The sequence below is a fragment of the Esox lucius genome, chromosome 24 (assembly GCF_011004845.1).
Source record: "Esox lucius isolate fEsoLuc1 chromosome 24, fEsoLuc1.pri, whole genome shotgun sequence".
Lineage (NCBI taxonomy): Eukaryota > Metazoa > Chordata > Actinopteri > Esociformes > Esocidae > Esox > Esox lucius.
This window is the reverse complement of record NC_047592.1, coordinates 21,929,283-21,948,950: the sequence shown is the minus strand read 5'-3', so window position 1 is coordinate 21,948,950 and position 19,668 is coordinate 21,929,283. Positions and strand designations below refer to the sequence as shown.

The following is a 19,668-nucleotide window of genomic DNA, read 5'->3' as shown; positions in this document are numbered from 1 at the left end:
TACATTTTCCACAGTTTCTCCATAAGGGGCAATGAACTAGAAAAAAACTGAGACATATTTCAAAATAATTATTCCGGTGTTTTAAGGACCAGAAGGTGACTATTACATGAGTTACTTTAGCATAAAATCATGAATGATTTAATTCACACAAGTCATTTCAACATCCATGACCTCTGTGGTCCAACTCATCCCGAACCTTAATTGAGTTGAGGTTGGGTGATTGTGGAGACAAGGTCATCTGAAGCAGCACTCCATCACTCTCCTTTTTGGCAAAATAGTCCTTACACAGCTTGTAAATGTGCTTTGCATCATTGTCCTTTTGAATGATAGCCACAATAGTTGCAAATATATCGAAATATCGCATATCAATTTTGATTCAGAATGCTGTTGTAGCCATGCTGGTTGAGTGCACCTTGAATTCTAAATAAATCACTGACAGTGTCACAGGCAAAGCACACAGACACCATCGCAGCTTCTCCTCCATGCTTCATTGTGGGAACCATACATGCAGAGATCATTTCACCTACTTTGTGTCTCACAAACAAATTTAGACTCATTACACCAAAGGACAGATTTCTACCGGCCTAATATTTATGCTTCCTGGCCCAAGCAAGTCTGTTCTTATTGGTGTCGTTCAGTAGCAGTTTCTTTGCAGCAATTCGATCATAATGGCCTGATTTATGCAGTCACCGGTGAAAAGTTGACATTGAGATGAGTTTGTAACTTGAACACTACAAAGCATTTATTTGGTCTGTAGTTAACTGCAGACTTGTGAGGCTGGTGTTGAAGTCTAACACTTCCCCGAGTTGGTTTGTTGTGAAGGAGAATAAAACACCAGGAGTCAGGTCAATTACCGTACCGCATATTCCGTTTATTACAAAAGCTTTTGGAGACAAGGTGTCGCCGCACAATTTCTAAGGACCAACAGTCAAAACATCATTTTATACTTCAACTACGCCCAAAAGACAGAGGCGTTAAGTTCACAAAGCAAGTGTGCCATTAGTCCAGTTCCAGTTCTATTCCTTATAAGGATAAATGCAAGTATCCCCTTGCCCCCCTTGTGGTTTCTGTGTTGTCTGTCCGACTATGTGTGTGTGTCTCTAACCTGTGTCCTGTTTCTCACAAGACAGACATACTAAATCTTTCTCTCCCCGGCAACCGCTTGAACAGGGTTTCCTATTCTCCTACTTGCTCCTTCAGTTTCAACACAGTTACAAACAATTAATATTTTGTTTCATTTCTAACAACAGTTCACTAACTTATACAATCAATACATCTACACTGGTAACTCTAATTAATTTATCCTCAGCAGCAGAGGTAGCTCTGTCTCTTCCTTTCCTGTGGCAGTCCTCATGAGAACCAGTTTTGTCATAGTGCTTGCTTGTTTTTGTGCACTTGAAGAACCATTTAAAGTACTTTAAAGTACTAAACACATTTTCGCCAGTGTAGTGCAATGAGAAATGTCTCATCCAAGTCTCCAACAGACTCTTGGTGATATTAATCAGGTGTCCTACATAACAGTTGCTTCTCTAAAGATCCTGAACACAAGGTGTGGGCCATCAGCCCCACCCTACTGAGCTCACCTGGAGAGGTGTGAAACTCTGAGTAAACTGGAATGTAACTAAATGCATAATATAGAGGACATTTATATGTATTGTTTGGAATGTAAAAAAAGATATACAGTTACATTCGAATATACAAATATTAAAAACTAAAAGTTCAGGAGTAGAGCATTCTAGGAAAAAAACAGATCTCTACAGCCTGATAATCAAAGTGGATTTGAGCATGAATTTGAGAGCTAAAGAAAATTCAAAATTATTCACATCACATCACCCCTAACTGAGTTATTAAATCTGTCTTGTTTCTACATAATTTAAAAACACTTCGACCAAGTACAGTCTTAATTGTCAGAGTAATAGTCGTCTATCTTTGGAATAAATGAAATGACATCACTCAGTTCGTTCAGGCTCTCCTGTAGCTGATCAGCTGTCTGTCTGATCGTCTGGATGAAGTTCATGGTCTCCGATTTGACCTCAGGCTTGGGTTCAGGAACAGGTTCTTCACCTTCAGGGTTCAGCCCTGTGGTCGAGTCAGTGTCCATCACTTCTAAACGACTGGTGTCAACAGACTGCCTGTTCGCCTTTGCCTGTCGGATGTTGTGGATCTCTTTGGCATCCATGGCGATGAAGTACAGATCCACTGCTACAAAAAAAGCAGAGAAAACTCCTGTTGCCACTTCTGCCACACGCACTGCCCTGGCAGCTTGGGCCGCAACCCTCCCGATGTTGGCCACTTGGACCAATCGGATGAGCTCTGGAATGGCCCCGAGGCCCCTCCCAACTCGTACTCCAGCCCTTGGCAGCAAGTTGTCTCTTCCTGCGTCAAAGGAGCCACTCACACTTAGCATCTCTAAACCCTCAGCGATGTCTGTTAGAGAAACCACCACAGAGTTAATCTTCTCCTGGAACTCCTTGATGATGTTCTTGATGGCTTTTCGGTTTGTAGACTGATTAACCATGTTTGTTATGTTGGATACTCCGGCTGTGGCTCCACCAGCGACAGCCACCCCAACACCAACCCCAGTGACGATCAGGGAGGCGCCCAGAGTGAAGGGAGCTAGGATGAGTCCCACTATGGAGGTGATTCCTCCAGCGGCCCCAATAACACCTCCTGTCAGACTGCCTATTGTGGTTCCCTGGTGCACACGCTCCAAGCCGTCTGCCAACGCTCTCAGGTTGTCCAAATTTGTCTGGAGTCCCTGCACAGTTTTCTCACTCTACAAACAAATGAATTCAGACTGATCATTTCTTTCTATGAATTATGAATGAACATGAATGAACAATTAAATAAACAAATAAATGACACAATATTGTCTTCTATTGCAAACCTTTTTTGTGAGGAAACTAATAATGAAGGGTTTTGCCAGGATTTCTCCAGCTGAAGGCCTAATGGATGGGTCTTGTTGGAAGATGTCACACAGCAGGTCACGGAGCTCAGGTGAGAAGCTCTCTGGGAGAGATGGGTAAGGACCCCCTAATATTTTCATCTTTCTGTTCTCTGCAGTGAACTGTTAGGAAATAACTGTTACTATTACGCAGCATTTTGCATTATCAAGTGGCCAACCTTGAGATGGAAGTAGAACTTACTGCAGACTGAAGCATGCACATCTCATACAGCACACACCCCAGGGACCATATATCACTGCAAATAGGGTCAAATATAAAATATTATTGAAATATTTGTGTATTTAATATTTTCCTCAATAGCAATGGATGGAGGTAGAGATTTTACTAAATTCTCTTTAATGGCCAGTGATTGCATTGAATGCCTACATTGTACCAAAGGCGTGAGAAGATGGAAGTTCAAGTTTTCTCTATACTTACAATAAACATATGTGGAATTAAACATTTTGTGGAGCAAAACAAATGTTCTCTCACCGCTAAAATACACTATTTAATATAGACATTATACATTACATTTCGAGAGAAACAAAACCACAATGTATCATGGATAACTAATATCATTAATAAAACAACTATGAGCAGGTATTTATGATAAATTCACACAGCCATTGTATCACTTGGCATTGTGATCCTCTTGAACATAGCCAAGTTTCTTTCGGGCAATGACCTTTGCATTAATTTTCTTTACTTCAGCCATTCATACTCTATATGGCCAAAAGTATGTCGAGCTTCACAAAATGGGTTTCCACGGCCGAGCAGCTGTACGCAAGCCTCACATCAACATGCGCAATGCTAAGCATCGTCTGGAGTGATGTAAAACAAGCCGCCACTGGAGATGTGGAAATGTGCTACAGGATACGAATTTTTTTTTAGACGATTAGGTGCTTCTAACTTTGTGGCAACAGTTTGGGGAAGGCCCTTTCCTGTTCGGGCTCCATAAAGACAAGGTTTGATGAGGTTGGTATGGAGCAACCTGAGTGGCCTGCCAGAGCCTTGAACTCAACCCCACTGAACATCTATGGGATGTATTGGAATGGCAATTGCATGCCAGGCCTTTGAGAGATTCAAAAAGAAAGTGGTGGCTGTTATAGTTGCAAATGGGGGAGAGAACATTTAGAAATTACCTTTTGGTGTTACAGATTTCACTATTCAGAGTTTCTGGACCTAAATAGGCCAATGCTGCATTCTCTGAAGATCTTTTAATACTGGTAGGACAGAAACACAGCAGTTAATCATCAAACAGGGTAAAACTCTGCTGTAATGGAATTATTACAAGAAATGATCATCAAAATGTTACCATACATTTCAGTGAGTCTTCCAAAATTTCCCAAACAAAGTGTCCCAAATTGAGTGAGGAAGATATTCTGTTGAGAAAAGAATTGTGGATTGTTCACTCAAAACTAAATGGAACATGACACTTTATATCACATTAAATAATACAGTTAATTGTCCTGTCTAAAGGCTGTATAGATTAGAATAAAAAATTAAATTAATTTCCCAGTTAATTAGCGTAATCAACAATTAGTTGTTATACTGAACTGATTAACTGTATGGTATGTTCAACCCTTAAGTTTGAAGTTTTTTCTGTTTTGTGTTATTTGTGAGTGTTAGTGTGTTATTTAAATCTGTGGGGCGACAGAAATGGGTGAAACTAAGTGTATGACGAGGGTGAGGATAGTGCCAGTGGGAGGGGAATTTATATTTAAACCATGATGGTGTGGGGGGCATAATAGTTAAATACTGACCTCCTAATAAACTGTGCTGATTAGTGTACTGTGCTAATGTATTATTACAATTTCTGTTTAGGTGTGTTAACAACTGTACTGTGCAGGTGTGCCGATCAAGTGTGCTGTGTTAGTGTGCCATTAAGACTGCTGTGAGGGGGGACTATTAAGTGTGCAGTGTGAATCTCTAACTGGAACTGCAGTAGAGCCTGATAGCCCCACTGCTGTATGAAATCTGATTAAAAAAAAGTGCTTTAAAGTGTTTGCTAAATCACATGGTGTGTTTTGGACCTCTGACTGCCGGACCAGACCGGCTAAAATAAAGGTGGTGGCAGCTTCCACGCTATCCTGTAATCCAGTGGACCCTTAGTTTCATCAAATCAATTTGTTATTACAATACAATGGTAGACATTGCTTGTCTGCCTGACATTAATTAGAATAGGCTTGTAACTGTCGGAACTTCCGCCAGCGAGCACTATGGGAACAAAAAAGGTAGGCTACCTACATGTACTTACAAAACAGTACTCAACAAGGATTGACTGACAATTAGGTTGTACAGTATGTGTGTGTGTGTACACACAGTTGGGAAGTAACTGATCACCACTGTAATCCGTAACATTACCAATTAATATATTGTTATCGGATTACAGATACTTTTTTTTTTTAATGATTACTTCTTGGATTACTTCAATTGAAAAAGTGAAGCGAAATAAGGATGACAAGTTGCGTTGTGTGTGTGATCATGCATGCAAAGGTGGGCGCGCATAACCAGATTAGAGACCGATGAAGCGCTAGTTTAATTTTGTCCAGTTTGGTTGGTTGGATGGCAGGTAAAAACTGTATATCTATGATAATATTAGCCGACCCATATAAAATGTGATTTAGTTATCTACTATTGATGCATCGTTCTCAGAACAATGACAGACGTTTGACCTACCTGGTGCTGTATCTTTCTCAGACAGGAATTGTTCAAAAGATCAGCCAACTATTTGTTAAGACAGCTGTAACATGGCACTGCCTTCAAGATAAAACATTATATGGAATTTATCACAATATTCGAAGAGAAATGGTGTCTCGGGAAGTCCTCTGTCACAGGATGATTTGCATTTGATGTAGCCACCACAAATCCTTCATTTGATTCTGCATGATTTGCATCTCAGAAAAGTATGTTCTTTGGTTGTCTCTGGCTCCTGACAACATTGACTTCAAGCTAAGAGTGCTGATGTATAATCACAATTCATTTCTATAATTTGCGATTTGATAATCCATTGCTGACAGCCCTAGTTTTAGCCTGTTTCGGTCGCGCATGTAAAACTTGTTTTCGGGTGTTCACGATGGCATACATATTTTCGCGTGCCTGGGGTTTCTGCAACGTTTCGACAGTGTTGGTGGTTGTGGAGCAAAACATTAGACTACTGCAGATTTAGTGAACACGTGAAAAAGTACTGATGTATATACACAATCATTTACCTTTTCGAATAATTGACATATTTTTTCCAACGATGTTTTGAAGCAATAAAAAACATTAATAAAACACAGAACCGAATAGGCTAACACATACATAGATTTTGGGTTCTGTTCAGATAAAAAAAAAAGCCAGATTCGGGAAGATCAAAGGTTATTGGATTAATTATAATTACTGAATATCTACCCAACCCTGTATATACAGCTCTGGACAAAATTAAGAGACCACTCCTATTTTTTCTTAAATCAGCATCGCTACATGTATGGGAGCCATTCCATTCCAGTGTCGGTTAAATTCCAACACAAGCACACCTCATTTTACTTAATGAGGTACTTATTAGGTGATTACCTGAACCAAATCTAATTTAATGAGGAAAGGTATAAAAACCACTGCTGTGGTCATCACTATCCTCTTGCAATAGGACCAGCTGGATGGCAAAAACAGTGCAAGTATTACCTCAAAGGTAATTTGAATTAAAAAAAATATAATTCAGCATGACAAAATAGTTAGGAAAAGCTTTGAGTAAGGAAAAGAAAGGTTAAATTCTGGTTCAACTGGCAGAGGGATTTAGTCAGCGTCAAGTTGCTTCGATCCTGAAAATTTCAAAGTGGTTCATAAGAACAAGGTCAAGTATACTCACCTAAAGGATTATTAGGAACACCATACTAATACTATGTTTGACCCCCTTTCGCCTTCAGAACTGCCTTAATTCTATGTGGCATTGATTCAACAATGTGCTGAAAGCATTCTTTAGAAATGTTGGCCCATATTGATAGGATAGCATCTTGCAGTTGACAGAGATTTGTGGGATGCACATACAGGGCACGAAGCTCCCGTTCCACCACATCCCAAAGATGCTCTATTGGGTTGAGATCTGGTGACTGTGGGGGCCATTTCAGTACAGTGAAGTCACTGTCATGTTCAAGAAACCAATTTGAAATTATTCGAGCTTTGTGACATGGTGCATTATCCTGCTGGAAGTAGCCATCAGAGGATGGGTACATGGTGGTCATAAAGGGATGGACATGGTCAGAAACAATGCTCAGGTAGGCCGTGGTATTTAAACGATGCCCAATTGGCACTAAAGGGCCTAAAGTGTGCCAAGAAAACATCCCCCACACCATTACACCACCACCACAGTGGTAACAAGGCATGATGGATCCATGTTCTCATTCTGTTTATGCCAAATTCTGACTCTACCATCTGAATGTCTCAACAGAAATCGAGACTCATCAGACCAGGCAACATTCTTCCAGTCTTCAACTCTCCAAATTTGGTGAGCTCGTGCAAATTGTAGTCTCTTTTTCCTATTTGTAGTGGAGATGAGTGGTACCCGGTGGGGTCTTCTGCTGTTGTAGCCCATCCGCCTCAAGGTTGTGCGTGTTGTGGCTTCACAAATGCTTTGCTGCATACCTCGGTTGTAACGAGTAGTTATTTCAGTCAAAGTAGCTCTTCTATCAGCTTGAATCAGTCGGCCTATTCTCCTCTGACCTCTAGTATCAACAAGGCATTTTTGCCCACAGGACTGCCGCATACTGGATGTTTTTCCCTTTTCACACCATTCTTTGTAAACCCTAGAAATGGTTGTGCGTGAAAATCCCAGTAACTGAGCAGATTGTGAAATACTCAGACCGGCCCGTCTGGCACCAACAACCATGCCATGTTCAAAATTGCTTCAATCACCTTTCTTTCCCATTCTGACATTCAGTTTGAAGTTAAGGAGATTGTCTTGACCAGGACAACACCCCTAAATGCATTGAAGCAACTGCCATGTGATTGGTTGATTAGAAAATTGCATTAATGAGAAATTGAACAGGTGTTCCTAATAATCCTTTAGGTTAGTGTACACACACACACACACACACACACGTCATAAAACTAGAATATCATCAAAAAGTTGATTTCAGTAATTCCATTCAAAAAGTGAAACTTGTATAATGTATACATTAATTCCACACAGACTGATATATTTCAAGTGTTTATTTCTTTTAATGTGATGATTATAACTGACAACTAATGAAAACCCCAAATTCAGTATCTCAGAAAATTAGAATATTGTGCAAAGGTTCAATATTGAAGACACCTGGTGCCACACTCTAATCAGCTAATTAACCCAAAACACCTGCAAAGGCCTTTAAATGGTCTCTCAGTCTAGTTCTATAGGCAACACAATCATGGGGAAGACTGCTGACTTGACAGCTGTCCAAAAGACAACCATTGACACCTTGCACATGGAGGGCAAGACACAAAAGGTCATAGCTAAAGAGGCTGGCTGTTCACAGAGCTCTGTATCCAAGCACATTAATAGAGAGGCGAAGGGAAGGAAAAGATGTGGTAGAAAAAAAGTGTACAAGCAATAGGGATAACCGCACCCTGGAGAGGATTGTGAAACAAAACCCATTCAAAAATGTGGGGGAGATTCACAAAGAGTGGACTGCAGCTGGAGTCAGTGCTTCAAGAACCACCACGCACAGACGTATGCAAGATATGGGTTTCAGCTGTCGCATTTCTTGTGTCAAGCCACTCTTGAACAAGATGCAGCGTCAGAAGCGTCTCGCCTGGGCTAAAGACAAAAAGGACTGGACTGCTGCTGAGTTATGTTCTCTGATGAAAGTCAATTTAGCATTTCCTTTGGAAATTAAGGTCCCAGTGTCTGGAGTAAGAGAGGTGAGGCACAGAATCCACATTGCTTGAAGTCCAGTGTAAAGTTTCCACAGTCAGTGATGGTTTGGGGTGCCATGTCATCTGCTGGTGTTGGTCCACTGTGTTTTCTGAGGTCCAAGGTCAACGCAGTCGTCTACCAGGAAGTTTTAGAGCACTTCATGCTTCCTGCTGCTGACCAACTTCATGGTGATGCAGATTTCATTTTCCAACAGGACTTGGCACCTGCACACAGTGCCAAAGCTACCAGTACCTGGTTTAAGGACCATGGTATCCCTGTTCTTAATTGGCCAGCAAACTCGCCTGACCTTAACCCTATAGAAAATCTATGGGGTATTGTGAAGAGGAAGATTCGATACGCCAGACCCAACAATGCAGAAGAGCTGAAGGCCACAATCAGAGCAACCTGGGCTCTCATAACACCTGAGCAGTGCCACAGACTGATTGACTCCATGCCAAGCCGCATTGCTGCAGTAATTCCGGCAAAAGGAGCCCCAACTAAGTATTGAGTGCTGTACATGCTCATACTTTTCATGTTCACACTTTTCAGTTGGCCAACATTTCTAAAAATCCTTTTATTGTATTGGTCTTAAGTAATATTCAAATTTTCTGAGATACTGAATTTGGGATTTTCATTAGTTGTCAGTTATAATCATCACAATTAAAAGAAATAAACATTGGAAATATATCAGTCTGTGTGTAATGAATAAATATAATATACAAGTTTCACTTTTCGCCCGGTATGGCGGAGCCAGGCCCGGGGTTGGGGCTCGTACGCGAGCGCCTGGTGGCCGGGCCTTTCCCCATGGTCTCTCACTTTTGTTTGTGCCTACGGGTTGGACGGCAGTGCAGACGGGTGCTGGAAAGTGCTCCGACTGGGGACTCTATCGTTCTACTGGGGGACTTCAACGCCCACATGGGCAACGGCAGTGACACCTGGAGGGGCGTGACTGGGAGGAACGGCCCCCCTGATCTGAACCCGAGCGGTGTTCAGTTATTGGACTTCTGCGCTAGTCACAGTTTGTCCATAACTAACACCATGTTCAAGCATAAGGGTGTCCATCAGTGCACGTGGCACCAGGACACCCTAGGCCGCAGGTCGATGATCAACATTGTTGTCGTTTCATCTGACCTGCGGCCGTATGTCTTGGACACACGGGTGAAGAGAGGGGCGGAGCTGTCAACTGATCACCACCTGGTGGTGAGTTGGATCCGATGGCGGGGGAGGAAGCTGGACAGACTCTGCAGGCCCAAGAGTACTGTAAGTGTCTGCTGGGAACGTCTGGCCGAGTCTCCTGTCAGAGAGATCTTTAACTCCAACCTCCGGCAGAGCTTCGACTGGATCCCGAGGGAGGTTGGAGATATTGAGTCCGAGTGGACCATGTTCTCCACCGCCATTGTCGAAGCAGCTGCTCGGAGCTGTGGCCGTAAGGTCTCCGGTGCCTGTCAAGGCGGCAATCCCCGAACCCGGTGGTGGACACCGGAAGTAAGGGATGCCGTCAAGCTGAAGAAGGAGTTCTTTCAGGCCTGGTTGGCTTGTGGGACTCCTGAGGCAGCTGACGGGTACCGACAGGCCAAGCGGACTAAAACGGCTAGTGGCAAAAGTTATGCAGTTCATAGATACTATTTGTGGTGGAGGTTAACTTAATAAAGGTTACTCAGGTTGGTTCTGTGGCGTAGGGGGTAAAGACACAGCCTTTCCCGTGGGTGACCTGGGTTCGAATCTCAAGAGGCCAGCCACGATCAACACTTTCTATTGCTAGTTAGTGAGACAAGATCAGATGGTTTATTCATGAGTGTGACTCACACATGACAAAGACCATAATCAACTCTACTGATTATACCAAGGTTTTAGGCCTCATACAACAACAAACCAATAAGAGTCAGTCGACAGGGAGGAGGTAACTGGCATTGTGGGGCCAAGAAAGCAACCTCGCCCTTAACATCAGCAGAACAAAGGAGATGACAGTTGACCTTAGTAAGTAGAGGGAACACACCCTAATCCACTGTATTGTGTCCCAAATATACATAAACTGGGTTTCTCCTTCCTAACCCTTGCACTGATTGGAGTTGAATTCTGGGAAAACAATTATCTTCAAGCTCATCATCAGGCCAGTTGTCATCACGTCCCTAAATGTATTAAAGTAAATTAAAAGAAGAAAGGAGAGGCCAGATCTGCCCAGATGGTGATTTACTTTGATATTGTTTGTATCTTTAAATGGATTTTGTGATTGGATGTGACCACAATGTTGAAACTCATTTTAATTTAATGTTGGACCACTGTAGGAGAAGGGTTTGAAAGAAAAGAGAAATGCCTTTGATGGTGAGCCTCTTAATTCAGTTCCAACACTGCGAAATAAAGTTTAGACACCAGAAACGTTTAAAGCGCATACAACTATTTTCTGAACACTACAACATTTCATTTTCAGATTAGATGTTTCCCATACAACAGTCAAAAAATATGTTCTCAGATGTTATAAGCACATGTCTACCTCAGGAACCTCACTGATGCTCTCCCTGCATTTCAGTTGCACAAGCTACCTTACATCTTGACTTTGACTCAATTGCAGATTTAGAATGCCATTTAGAATTGCCTTTTGAACCTGCACAACGGTTTATTCCACTTGAAACATACGCCTATACTAATTATTGTAAAAAGAAATTACAAGAATTGGCCTTAATTGCACATTTAGTATTCTCATTCGTACTGCATTTGCCTTCATTGCACATCTATATATTCCACTTGTAAAATACATATATTTAATACATGTAAATCTTCTGCCCTATTGTATTTGCACTTCTGGTTTGATGCTAACTGCATTTTGTTGTACTGTACTTGTTCAATCACAATAAAGTTGAATCTAATAATCTAATACCATATTACAAGTGAAAATCTCTCCAGATTCACATTAGGATCAATAACCCAACTACACAAAACATGTTGTGGCAAATCTATCAGTTTTAAAAAAAGAAATCAGACTAAACAGGAATATAGGATTGCAGTGAATATAGAAAATTCTAAGTCATCATCATCATCTTCTTCCGCTTCCTCCGGGGCCGGGTCGCGGGGGCAGCAGTCTAAGCAGGGATGCCCAGACTTCCCTCTCCCCAGACACTTCCTCTAGCTCTTCCGGGGGGACACCGAGGCGTTCCCAGGCCAGCTGGGAGACATAGTCCCTCCAGCGTGTCCTAGGTCTTCCCCGGGGTCTCCTCCCGGTGGGACGGGACCGGAACACCTTCCCAGGAAGGCGTTCCGGAGACATCCGAAAAAGATGCTCAAGCCACCTCAGCTGACCCCTCTCGATGTGGAGGAGCAGCGGCTCTACTCTGAGCTCCTCCCGGGTGACCGAGCTTCTCACCCTATCTCTAAGGGATCGCCCGGCCACCCTGCGGAGAAAGCTCATTTCGGCCGCCTGTATCCGGGATCTTGTCCTTTCGGTCATGACCCAAAGCTCATGACCATAGGTGAGAGTAGGAACGTAGATTGACTGGTAAATCGAGAGCTTCGCCTTGCGGCTCAGCTCTTTCTTCACCACGACACCACCGATACATCGACTGCATTACTGCAGAAGCTGCACCGATCCGTCTGTCAATCTCCCGTTCCATCCTTCCCTCACTCGTGAACAAGACCCCTAGATACTTAAACTCCTCCACTTGAGGCAGGCACTCTCCACCAACCTGAAGTGGGCAAGACACCCTTTTCCGACTGAGGACCATGGCCTCGGATTTGGAGGTACTGATTTTCATCCCCACCGCTTCACACTCGGCTGCAAACCGTCCCAGCGCATGCTGAAGGTCCTGGTTAGAAGGGGCCAACACGACAACATCATCTGCAAAGAGCAGAGATGAAATTTTGTGGATTTGGAGAAGGCATTCGACTGTGTCCCTCGCGGCATCTTGTGGAGGGTGCTTGGGGAATATGGGGTCCTGGGTCCTTTGCTAAGGGCTGTCAGGTCCCTGTACAACCGAAGCAGGAGCTTGGTCCGCATTGCCGGCAGTAAGTCAGACTTGTTCCCAGTGCATGTTGGACTCCTGCAGGGCTGCCCTTTGTCACCAGTTCTGTTCGTAATTTTTATGGACAGAATTTCTAGGCGCAGCCAGGGGCCGGAGGGTGTCAGGTTTGGGGACCACACAATTTCGAAAATTCTAAGTATCTCATATAATTGAAAAGCTGACAGGGATCACTTGGCTGTTGGAAGCTTTAGGGAACTCTTGGCTGTTTTCCCTTTAAGATTTCCAGAACAGGATGAGAACGCACGGTTCTGATTACAGCTTGAGGTCCAATAAAATAATCTGAGATGGACTTGTGCTGAGTTAACATGTGGAATTGTCTTAAGATGGGCAGACTATGGATCATTTAGTGATTTTATGTGTACATCAAGACCTACATAGTTATCCCCAAAAATGCAATAGTAACATATAAAGTGGATATAAAGTCTACTCACCCCTGTTAAAATGCCAGGTTTTTGTGATGTAAAAGAATGAGACTAAGATAAATCATGTCAGAACTTTTTCCACTTATAATGTGAACAATTCAATTGAAAAACAAACAAATCTTCGAGGGGGAAACATGAAAAACCTTAAAATAACCTGGTTGCGTAAGTGTGAACTCCCTCTTATAACTAGGGATGTGGCTGTGTTCAGAAATGACCAATCATATTAAAACTCATGTTAAATAGAAATTGTCCGCATGTACATTCAAAACCGCCTCTGGTCACAGACAAGAAACAAGTAAATACCAAATATTTTATACTTAAACAATTTCTGAGAATGTTGCTGAGGTAGTCTACTTGCCATTATTGTGTTCAGATATCTCAAGATAATTATATTTTTACTCAAAATAAAATACTTTGCATGAATTTTATGACTCAACATTTTAATTAAGGTTTTAGAGTATTTTGTAATTGGATTTTGTAATTTTTCCCAAACTTTGTAAGCCGCTTTTGACATACCAAATTATCTTCAGTTGAATGGATGAAGTTAATCTGCTAACTTCTCAAACCTCACAATCAAAAGCATAATGATTGGTTGAACATTTGAATCAGGTGCTATTTCTGGAGCAGATCAAATACATGGAAAACCTACGATGTTCCCAATCGTATTGTTCCCAAATTTATACATCATGAAGACATACTGAAATATATATTTTTTATTTTTGAGAGGGCAGAGTTTACCTGTGGTCTCAGGTCTCTGTGAAGAAGGCCCTTGTCATGGACACACTTAATGGCCATACAGATCTCAACAAGCCAGTCCATGATCTGGGATGAAATACAATTAATAACTTTGGTTTAACATGGAGTAACAATTTGGATGCAGTGTTATAAATGAAAATGGCTGTGTTCCAGGCTGACCAGTTGCAGAAGAACTTGTCATATTTAATAAAATGCCTGGTCAGATGAACATATCAGCAGTGATAAACCAATGTAAAACCAGACTGCACAGTTGATGACTTGAAATGCAACCTGTTATGCAAACAACATCAGTAAAACAGTCAGCCAGGAACACAACTAATATGATATTAATCTGAAATACCTGTTCTTCTGAGAAAGGATCCCCAGTCACCATCCTGTCTCTTATCTTCTGTGAGAGATCTCCACCCTCACAATGGTCCATAACTACATAGTAACTTTTCCCATCTTCAAAAATGCATAGTTTGTGAGAAATGCAGACTACATAATAGTTGAATCTGTGGAAACCCATCCAAACCATTTCAGAATATTTTAAAAAGAACCTAGAAATATTATTTACCTTGAAAAGAGTTTTGATAGTTTGCAATATGAGGGTGACTTATTTGCAGTAGACTTCCCATTTCAGAGAATATGTATTCAGCATCAGATGTCAAATATGTCTGTTGAAGGAAAAAAAATAAACTACTAAATAGATAAATACTGGACATTAGAGGGCATAGAGATTTTTTTACATATCAATCAAATGTATTTATAAACCCCTTTTTACATCAGCAGTTGTCACAAAGTCCTTTACAAAATCACCCAGCCTTAAACCCCAAGGAGCAAACAACAGAATTGTTGAATTTCAGTAGCTAGGAAAATCCCTAAGAAGGCCAAAATTTAGGAAGAAACCTAGAGAGGAACCAGGCTCAAAGGGGTGACCAGTCCTCTTCTGGCTGTGCCGGGTGAAATATTAAGAGTCCAATTGTAATAATTAATAAATGCATGTGGGCTCAGTCCAGATTCTATTTAAACTTAGACCAGGTCAGAAGCATGACCAGATAGACAAAGGTGACACTGTGGCCCTATCCGGGGGAGGCCCCGGACAGGGCCCAACAGGCAGGAAATCAATCCACCCATATTGCCAAGCATCAACCAAAGGGACACCCACCAACCGCAACCACCCTGAATGAGGGCCGAGCATTCAATTAATATTGAAATTGCCAAGAATTAGAATACTATCTGCCATGACTACAAGGTTAGACAAGAATTCTGGAAACTCATTGAGGAACATTGTGTATGGCCCGGGGGGGCTGTAAATAGTAGCTATGTAAAAATATTTATCGGCCTGGTTAACTTTCATGAGTAAAACTTCAAAAGAATGAAAAACAGTGATGTGTTTGACAGTAAATATATATTTACTGTCATAAATATTAGCAACACCCCCTCCTTTCCGGGATGCATGAGGGATATGATAACTAGTATAGCCAGGAGAGGCCTCATTTAGGGCAGTGAATTCATCAGGCTTTAGCCACGTTTTACATAAACCAATAACATCTCGTTTATGATCAGAGATAATTAATTTACTGAAACTGCCTTTGGAGAAAGGGGTATAACAATTAGGATTCCCATTTTGAGATGCGAGGTGATAGTCATTTTTATTTGTGACCGAGTTGGAGGAAGGCTTTATATAAGGTTGTTTTTGTAAGCACTATCTTGTTTAACTTTTCTCAGCCTGGAACGAGACACAGTGGCAATAGGTAAAGCTGTACTAACTACTCTGGCTACACTTTCTAGCTAGTTTACACGCTAATCCTATGTTCTGCTTCGTAACCTCTGACTGTTTCATCCTAACGTCGTTGGTGCCAACGTGAATAACAATTTCTGTACCAGTTTAAGACTTCGCTCACACCAACCCCAGATTTGCGGCTATGTCGGTGGCTCTGCCCCCCGGTAAACAGTGTACGATCGCTGGCTGATTATTGAGTCTAATTACTGCGGGTAACGGAATCGGCGACGACTAAAGTTTGCAGTATTTCCAGGCCACTGGTAGAACAGGCCTGCAAAGACCCCCCGAAGACGGCTCGGGCCTTGACTCCGACTCCAGTAGGGAAAACATGTTGAAAATCGCAGTTGGCTCTAGCAGCGACCAGTGTTTAACTGGTCAACGGCATTTCTTCCCAGAGACCAAGCGTGCCGCACAAGCCCTGAAAAGTGAAGCCAAAACGTCTCGATCGCCCCCTGGTGAGTGGTCCCAGTATAGGTCATAAATCCCGCCCTCCCCATGTTATTCAATGGGACGCGAGACCAACTAAACAATTAAATTACCCTTCAAATTTATTTTTTCCGAAGCTGGTTTCTGTCATTTACTGTAGTTTGTATCACCCTAATGTAAATTCAAGAGTTTGTTTTTAAAATAAGTTTGTTTTTAGTTAGTTATTTAATGCTCTAAAAACGGTGGTGTGACGTCGTGATTCACAGCTGTGATTGACAGCTATCTGAGCCGAGGAGCCACTGAATCTTCGGAGGACTGAGGAGATTGGAACTTTACATTTAATCTCTAAATTTCTATAATTTCACACGGACATAATGGGTTGTTCTGCAGTACATTGTGCTAACCGATCTGGCATTTCCAATCGATCTTTGAATTTTTTTCGGTAAGTTAAATGTATAAGCTATTTAATTAGTAAATAAATGTAATGGGCTAGCTAACGTTAGCTAAAAGACAACAAGCCTTGTTAATAGCCATGTTAATAGCTAGCAGGTGATCGTTAGCTAGAAGTTACCAATTATTTTTGTATTATGCCTATTCTAAATTAAGGTTAAACATGATGTAAGTTAGGCTATAACATATCGTCTAGGTTTAACAAGCAAAGGTTGTACTGTACTTGGACTTGCGATTGATTACGGTATGCGCATTCTGCGAGGGAGAGTGAGGGCGGGGCACAGGGGTGGGGCCGTTGATTTCGCGGCTTTAGGGCTTTACTTCCTTCTCGCTACTGCGCATAACTACTGCGCAGAACTGGTCCCAAGATCGCTATCTGCGCAGACGCAAGTCCAAGATGTCAGCGCCGTATCAGGACACTGGTGGCTTCATTTTTCACCAATGGAAAAGAGCGAAAGGGCGTCGTCCATTATATATACAGTCTATGCCAGAGACCAAGAGAAAGTTCTTGCCCGGCTGCAGGAGCTGTGCTGGGGGGCTAACAACAGTATTGTTTCGTCTTGGCGGCACAGACGCAGTTTCTCATTTCTACACTAACATATTCCTTGCCTGACATTTCTCTGCGATCTTTACCTGAAGACGATAGTTCTCCGTGTTTTAATTACAACAATTACAGTGATAAGGCATAGCAATGATACTTAGCGTCAGGTGTTCAGGGGTGAGTAGATCCGTTAATTATGTCCAAAAAGAGTCCCGGTGTAAAAAAGTTGGGTATGAGGTCAACAGATAAAAAAATATTGCGTTGGTAAACTCAATGTAGAATTTGACCAATTAGTTTATATAGAGTAGCCAGCAGCAGGCAGTGCAAAGCACGTCAATAATCCCACATATGACCTATTTGTGTTCCCTTTAAGTCAATGGGAAGTTTCTTACCAATTACCTTTTGACTGTACACTTTTTTTTTAAGAATATGTAATTGATAACCTTACAAATCAAAAGGCATCAGGATACAGTTGTAAACAAAAATATTTACAACTCAATCACCAAATCAATTGTTTTGTAACTCCAAATGAAATGTTACTTCATTTTAATGAAGTATAACAATAAAATGGGAATTTGTAGGGGGCCTTAAGTGTGGCAAAAGAAATGTTATTTACACAGAGCAGGCACACTAGTGCCAAAGTGTGAAAGAGAACACTTTAGAAAGATCGTCATGCAGTAAAATAAATAAATACAATATTGATTAAGCAATTAATGAACCTAAAGGCATGATTTAAACCCGAACTGTGCCACTTAACATGACCGGTGTATTAATCTGGTCATTAATGCCGTCTTTACTCTGATAAATCAGTTACAAAACAAACAAAAATAATATTTAATCAACCAAATAAATACATTGGTGACCAGTGCCCACATATTATTTTTTTTAAATATACAATGTAATATATTTTATAAAGATTATATACAGCTCCGGAAAAAATTAAGAGTGCCCACTCACCTCAAGCTTGATTTCTTTGATAACAAACGGGTCACCATCTTTGTTAGTAGCAATGACACCATTCTCTATCTCCTTCTGGATAGTGTATCCTTTCTCCTCAAAGACACTCTGGGTTTTTCCCATTTTAGTTTTTCACTGGAATATGTTAACCATTAAACTTAAATGTCATATTTCAACTGTCAAATATTTATATGTACAAGACAATAATATTTATAATTATAATAGGGCGTTGTGTCATGTCAACATATGAATAACAAGTTAAACAACTAAAATTGAACTAGTGGAGCCAAATTGAGCTCAAATGTATTGACTGTAAGAAAATAAAAATGTAACTGAAATATTTCATAGTATGAACAAAATATAATCATGCGTGGAAAAAGTGCATGCTAAAATCATTTAATGGATTTTCGCGTCCGATCTTAAAATGTCTTCGTTCAAACACGTTTTTTCCACTTTCGATTCTTACATTACAATTTCTTCCCACCTTCGTTTAATCGAAACCTAGTTTTGAGCCTCCATTGGCATGGAGGCGGGGCTTTATCGGGGCATTGAATTCTCGCACCCGATTTGCCATGAATCACACCATTTTAAGGTGAAAATTATGGCCTTTCCATGCACTGCTTTCCCAATGCAACCTGCGGAGAGAATTTTAAGGTGGAAGGTGGGAAGAAATTGTAATCGTAAGAAGAAGCAAACGTGGAAAAAACGTGTTTGAACGAAGACATAAAGATCGGACGCGAAAATCCACTAAATAATTTTAGCGTACACTTTTTCCACGCTTGTATCTATTTTTTTCATACGATAAAATTACGTTTTTTCTTACTGTAAAATATTTCAGTTACGTTTTTCTTTTCTTACAGTCAATAAATGTTAGCTCAATTTGGCTCCATAACTTACATAATACTGTGGTCTTAACACAGTATTATGCGGAGCATTTAGCTTGCCTGACTCCCAGGAAACAGGATCTCTACCTGAATGAGCCTGATTGTCACACACGAACACACTCCTGAGTTAGATAAACACACTTTTCCGTCTAAGTTGAGCAATGGTGGATTAATATTGAAAGATTTTCACCTCCTGCATTTGAATTTGTCCACTACGCTACATACAATTGAAAGCTTCAACTCACCTTGATATAGTCAAGTGTCAGCAGACTTATAGGCATATCTCATTGGCTGCCTTCCAGTTCTTTAACTTTCTTGTGAAGTATGCATTTAGACACTCCCCTTTATGGATTTAAAAAAGAAAAGATTGATGAAAGGAATATACTGGAAATTCCCTTCAGCCAAACTTGTGTTTTCACATAGGGATTTTGGAAGTACACACTTCTGTAGAAGAGCATACATTCTGTACACAGTCATTGAAGGTTTATAATCATTTCTGTAGCCACATGTACTGAGACCTCTTCACAGAAAAGTTATTCCAAATCACCACTAGAGGTTGATGTTGGGTTACAATTATATCAACAAAGGGGAAAACAGAGGAGCATGAAACAGAATCACAGACACATTTCATGTAAGACAT

At 41.2% G+C, this 19,668-nt stretch overlaps 1 protein-coding gene across 3 annotated transcripts; it reads right to left on the bottom strand.

Moving 5' to 3' along the window:
• Positions 1-1,192: 1,192 nt before the first annotated feature.
• On the bottom strand, positions 1,193-19,344 carry LOC106023792 (probable serine/threonine-protein kinase DDB_G0284251). Of its 3 annotated transcripts, XM_013131606.4 has the most exons (10): positions 19,274-19,344; positions 18,145-18,279; positions 14,562-14,661; positions 14,346-14,449; positions 13,988-14,071; positions 4,266-4,327; positions 4,088-4,168; positions 3,147-3,201; positions 2,888-3,067; positions 1,193-2,776 (listed from the first exon to the last, which is right to left on the bottom strand). In XM_013131606.4, exons 2-10 carry the CDS (start codon positions 18,265-18,267, stop codon positions 1,901-1,903), a joined length of 1,665 nt encoding a protein of 554 aa, XP_012987060.4. In that variant the 5' UTR covers positions 18,268-18,279; positions 19,274-19,344; the 3' UTR covers positions 1,193-1,900. The 3 variants fall into 3 exon arrangements, with proteins under 3 accessions (XP_012987060.4, XP_034146583.1, XP_034146584.1); XM_034290692.1 differs by lacking the exon at positions 19,274-19,344 and having other exon boundaries at positions 18,145-18,328; XM_034290693.1 differs by lacking the exons at positions 13,988-14,071; positions 14,346-14,449; positions 14,562-14,661.
• Between the last annotated feature and the right edge of the window lie 324 nt (positions 19,345-19,668).

Excerpts from the sequence above, each read along its gene's own strand:
- LOC106023792 (XM_013131606.4), bottom strand. The coding sequence starts at position 18,267 with ATGGGAAAAACCCAGAGTGTCTTTGAGGAGAAAGGATACACTATCCAG. Across the intron at positions 14,662-18,144 it reads TCAAAGAAATCAAGCTTGAG|ACATATTTGACATCTGATGC; the intron begins GTGAGTGGGCAC and ends TTCCTTCAACAG. Across the intron at positions 14,450-14,561 it reads CTATCAAAACTCTTTTCAAG|ATGGGAAAAGTTACTATGTA; the intron begins GTAAATAATATT and ends GCATTTTTGAAG.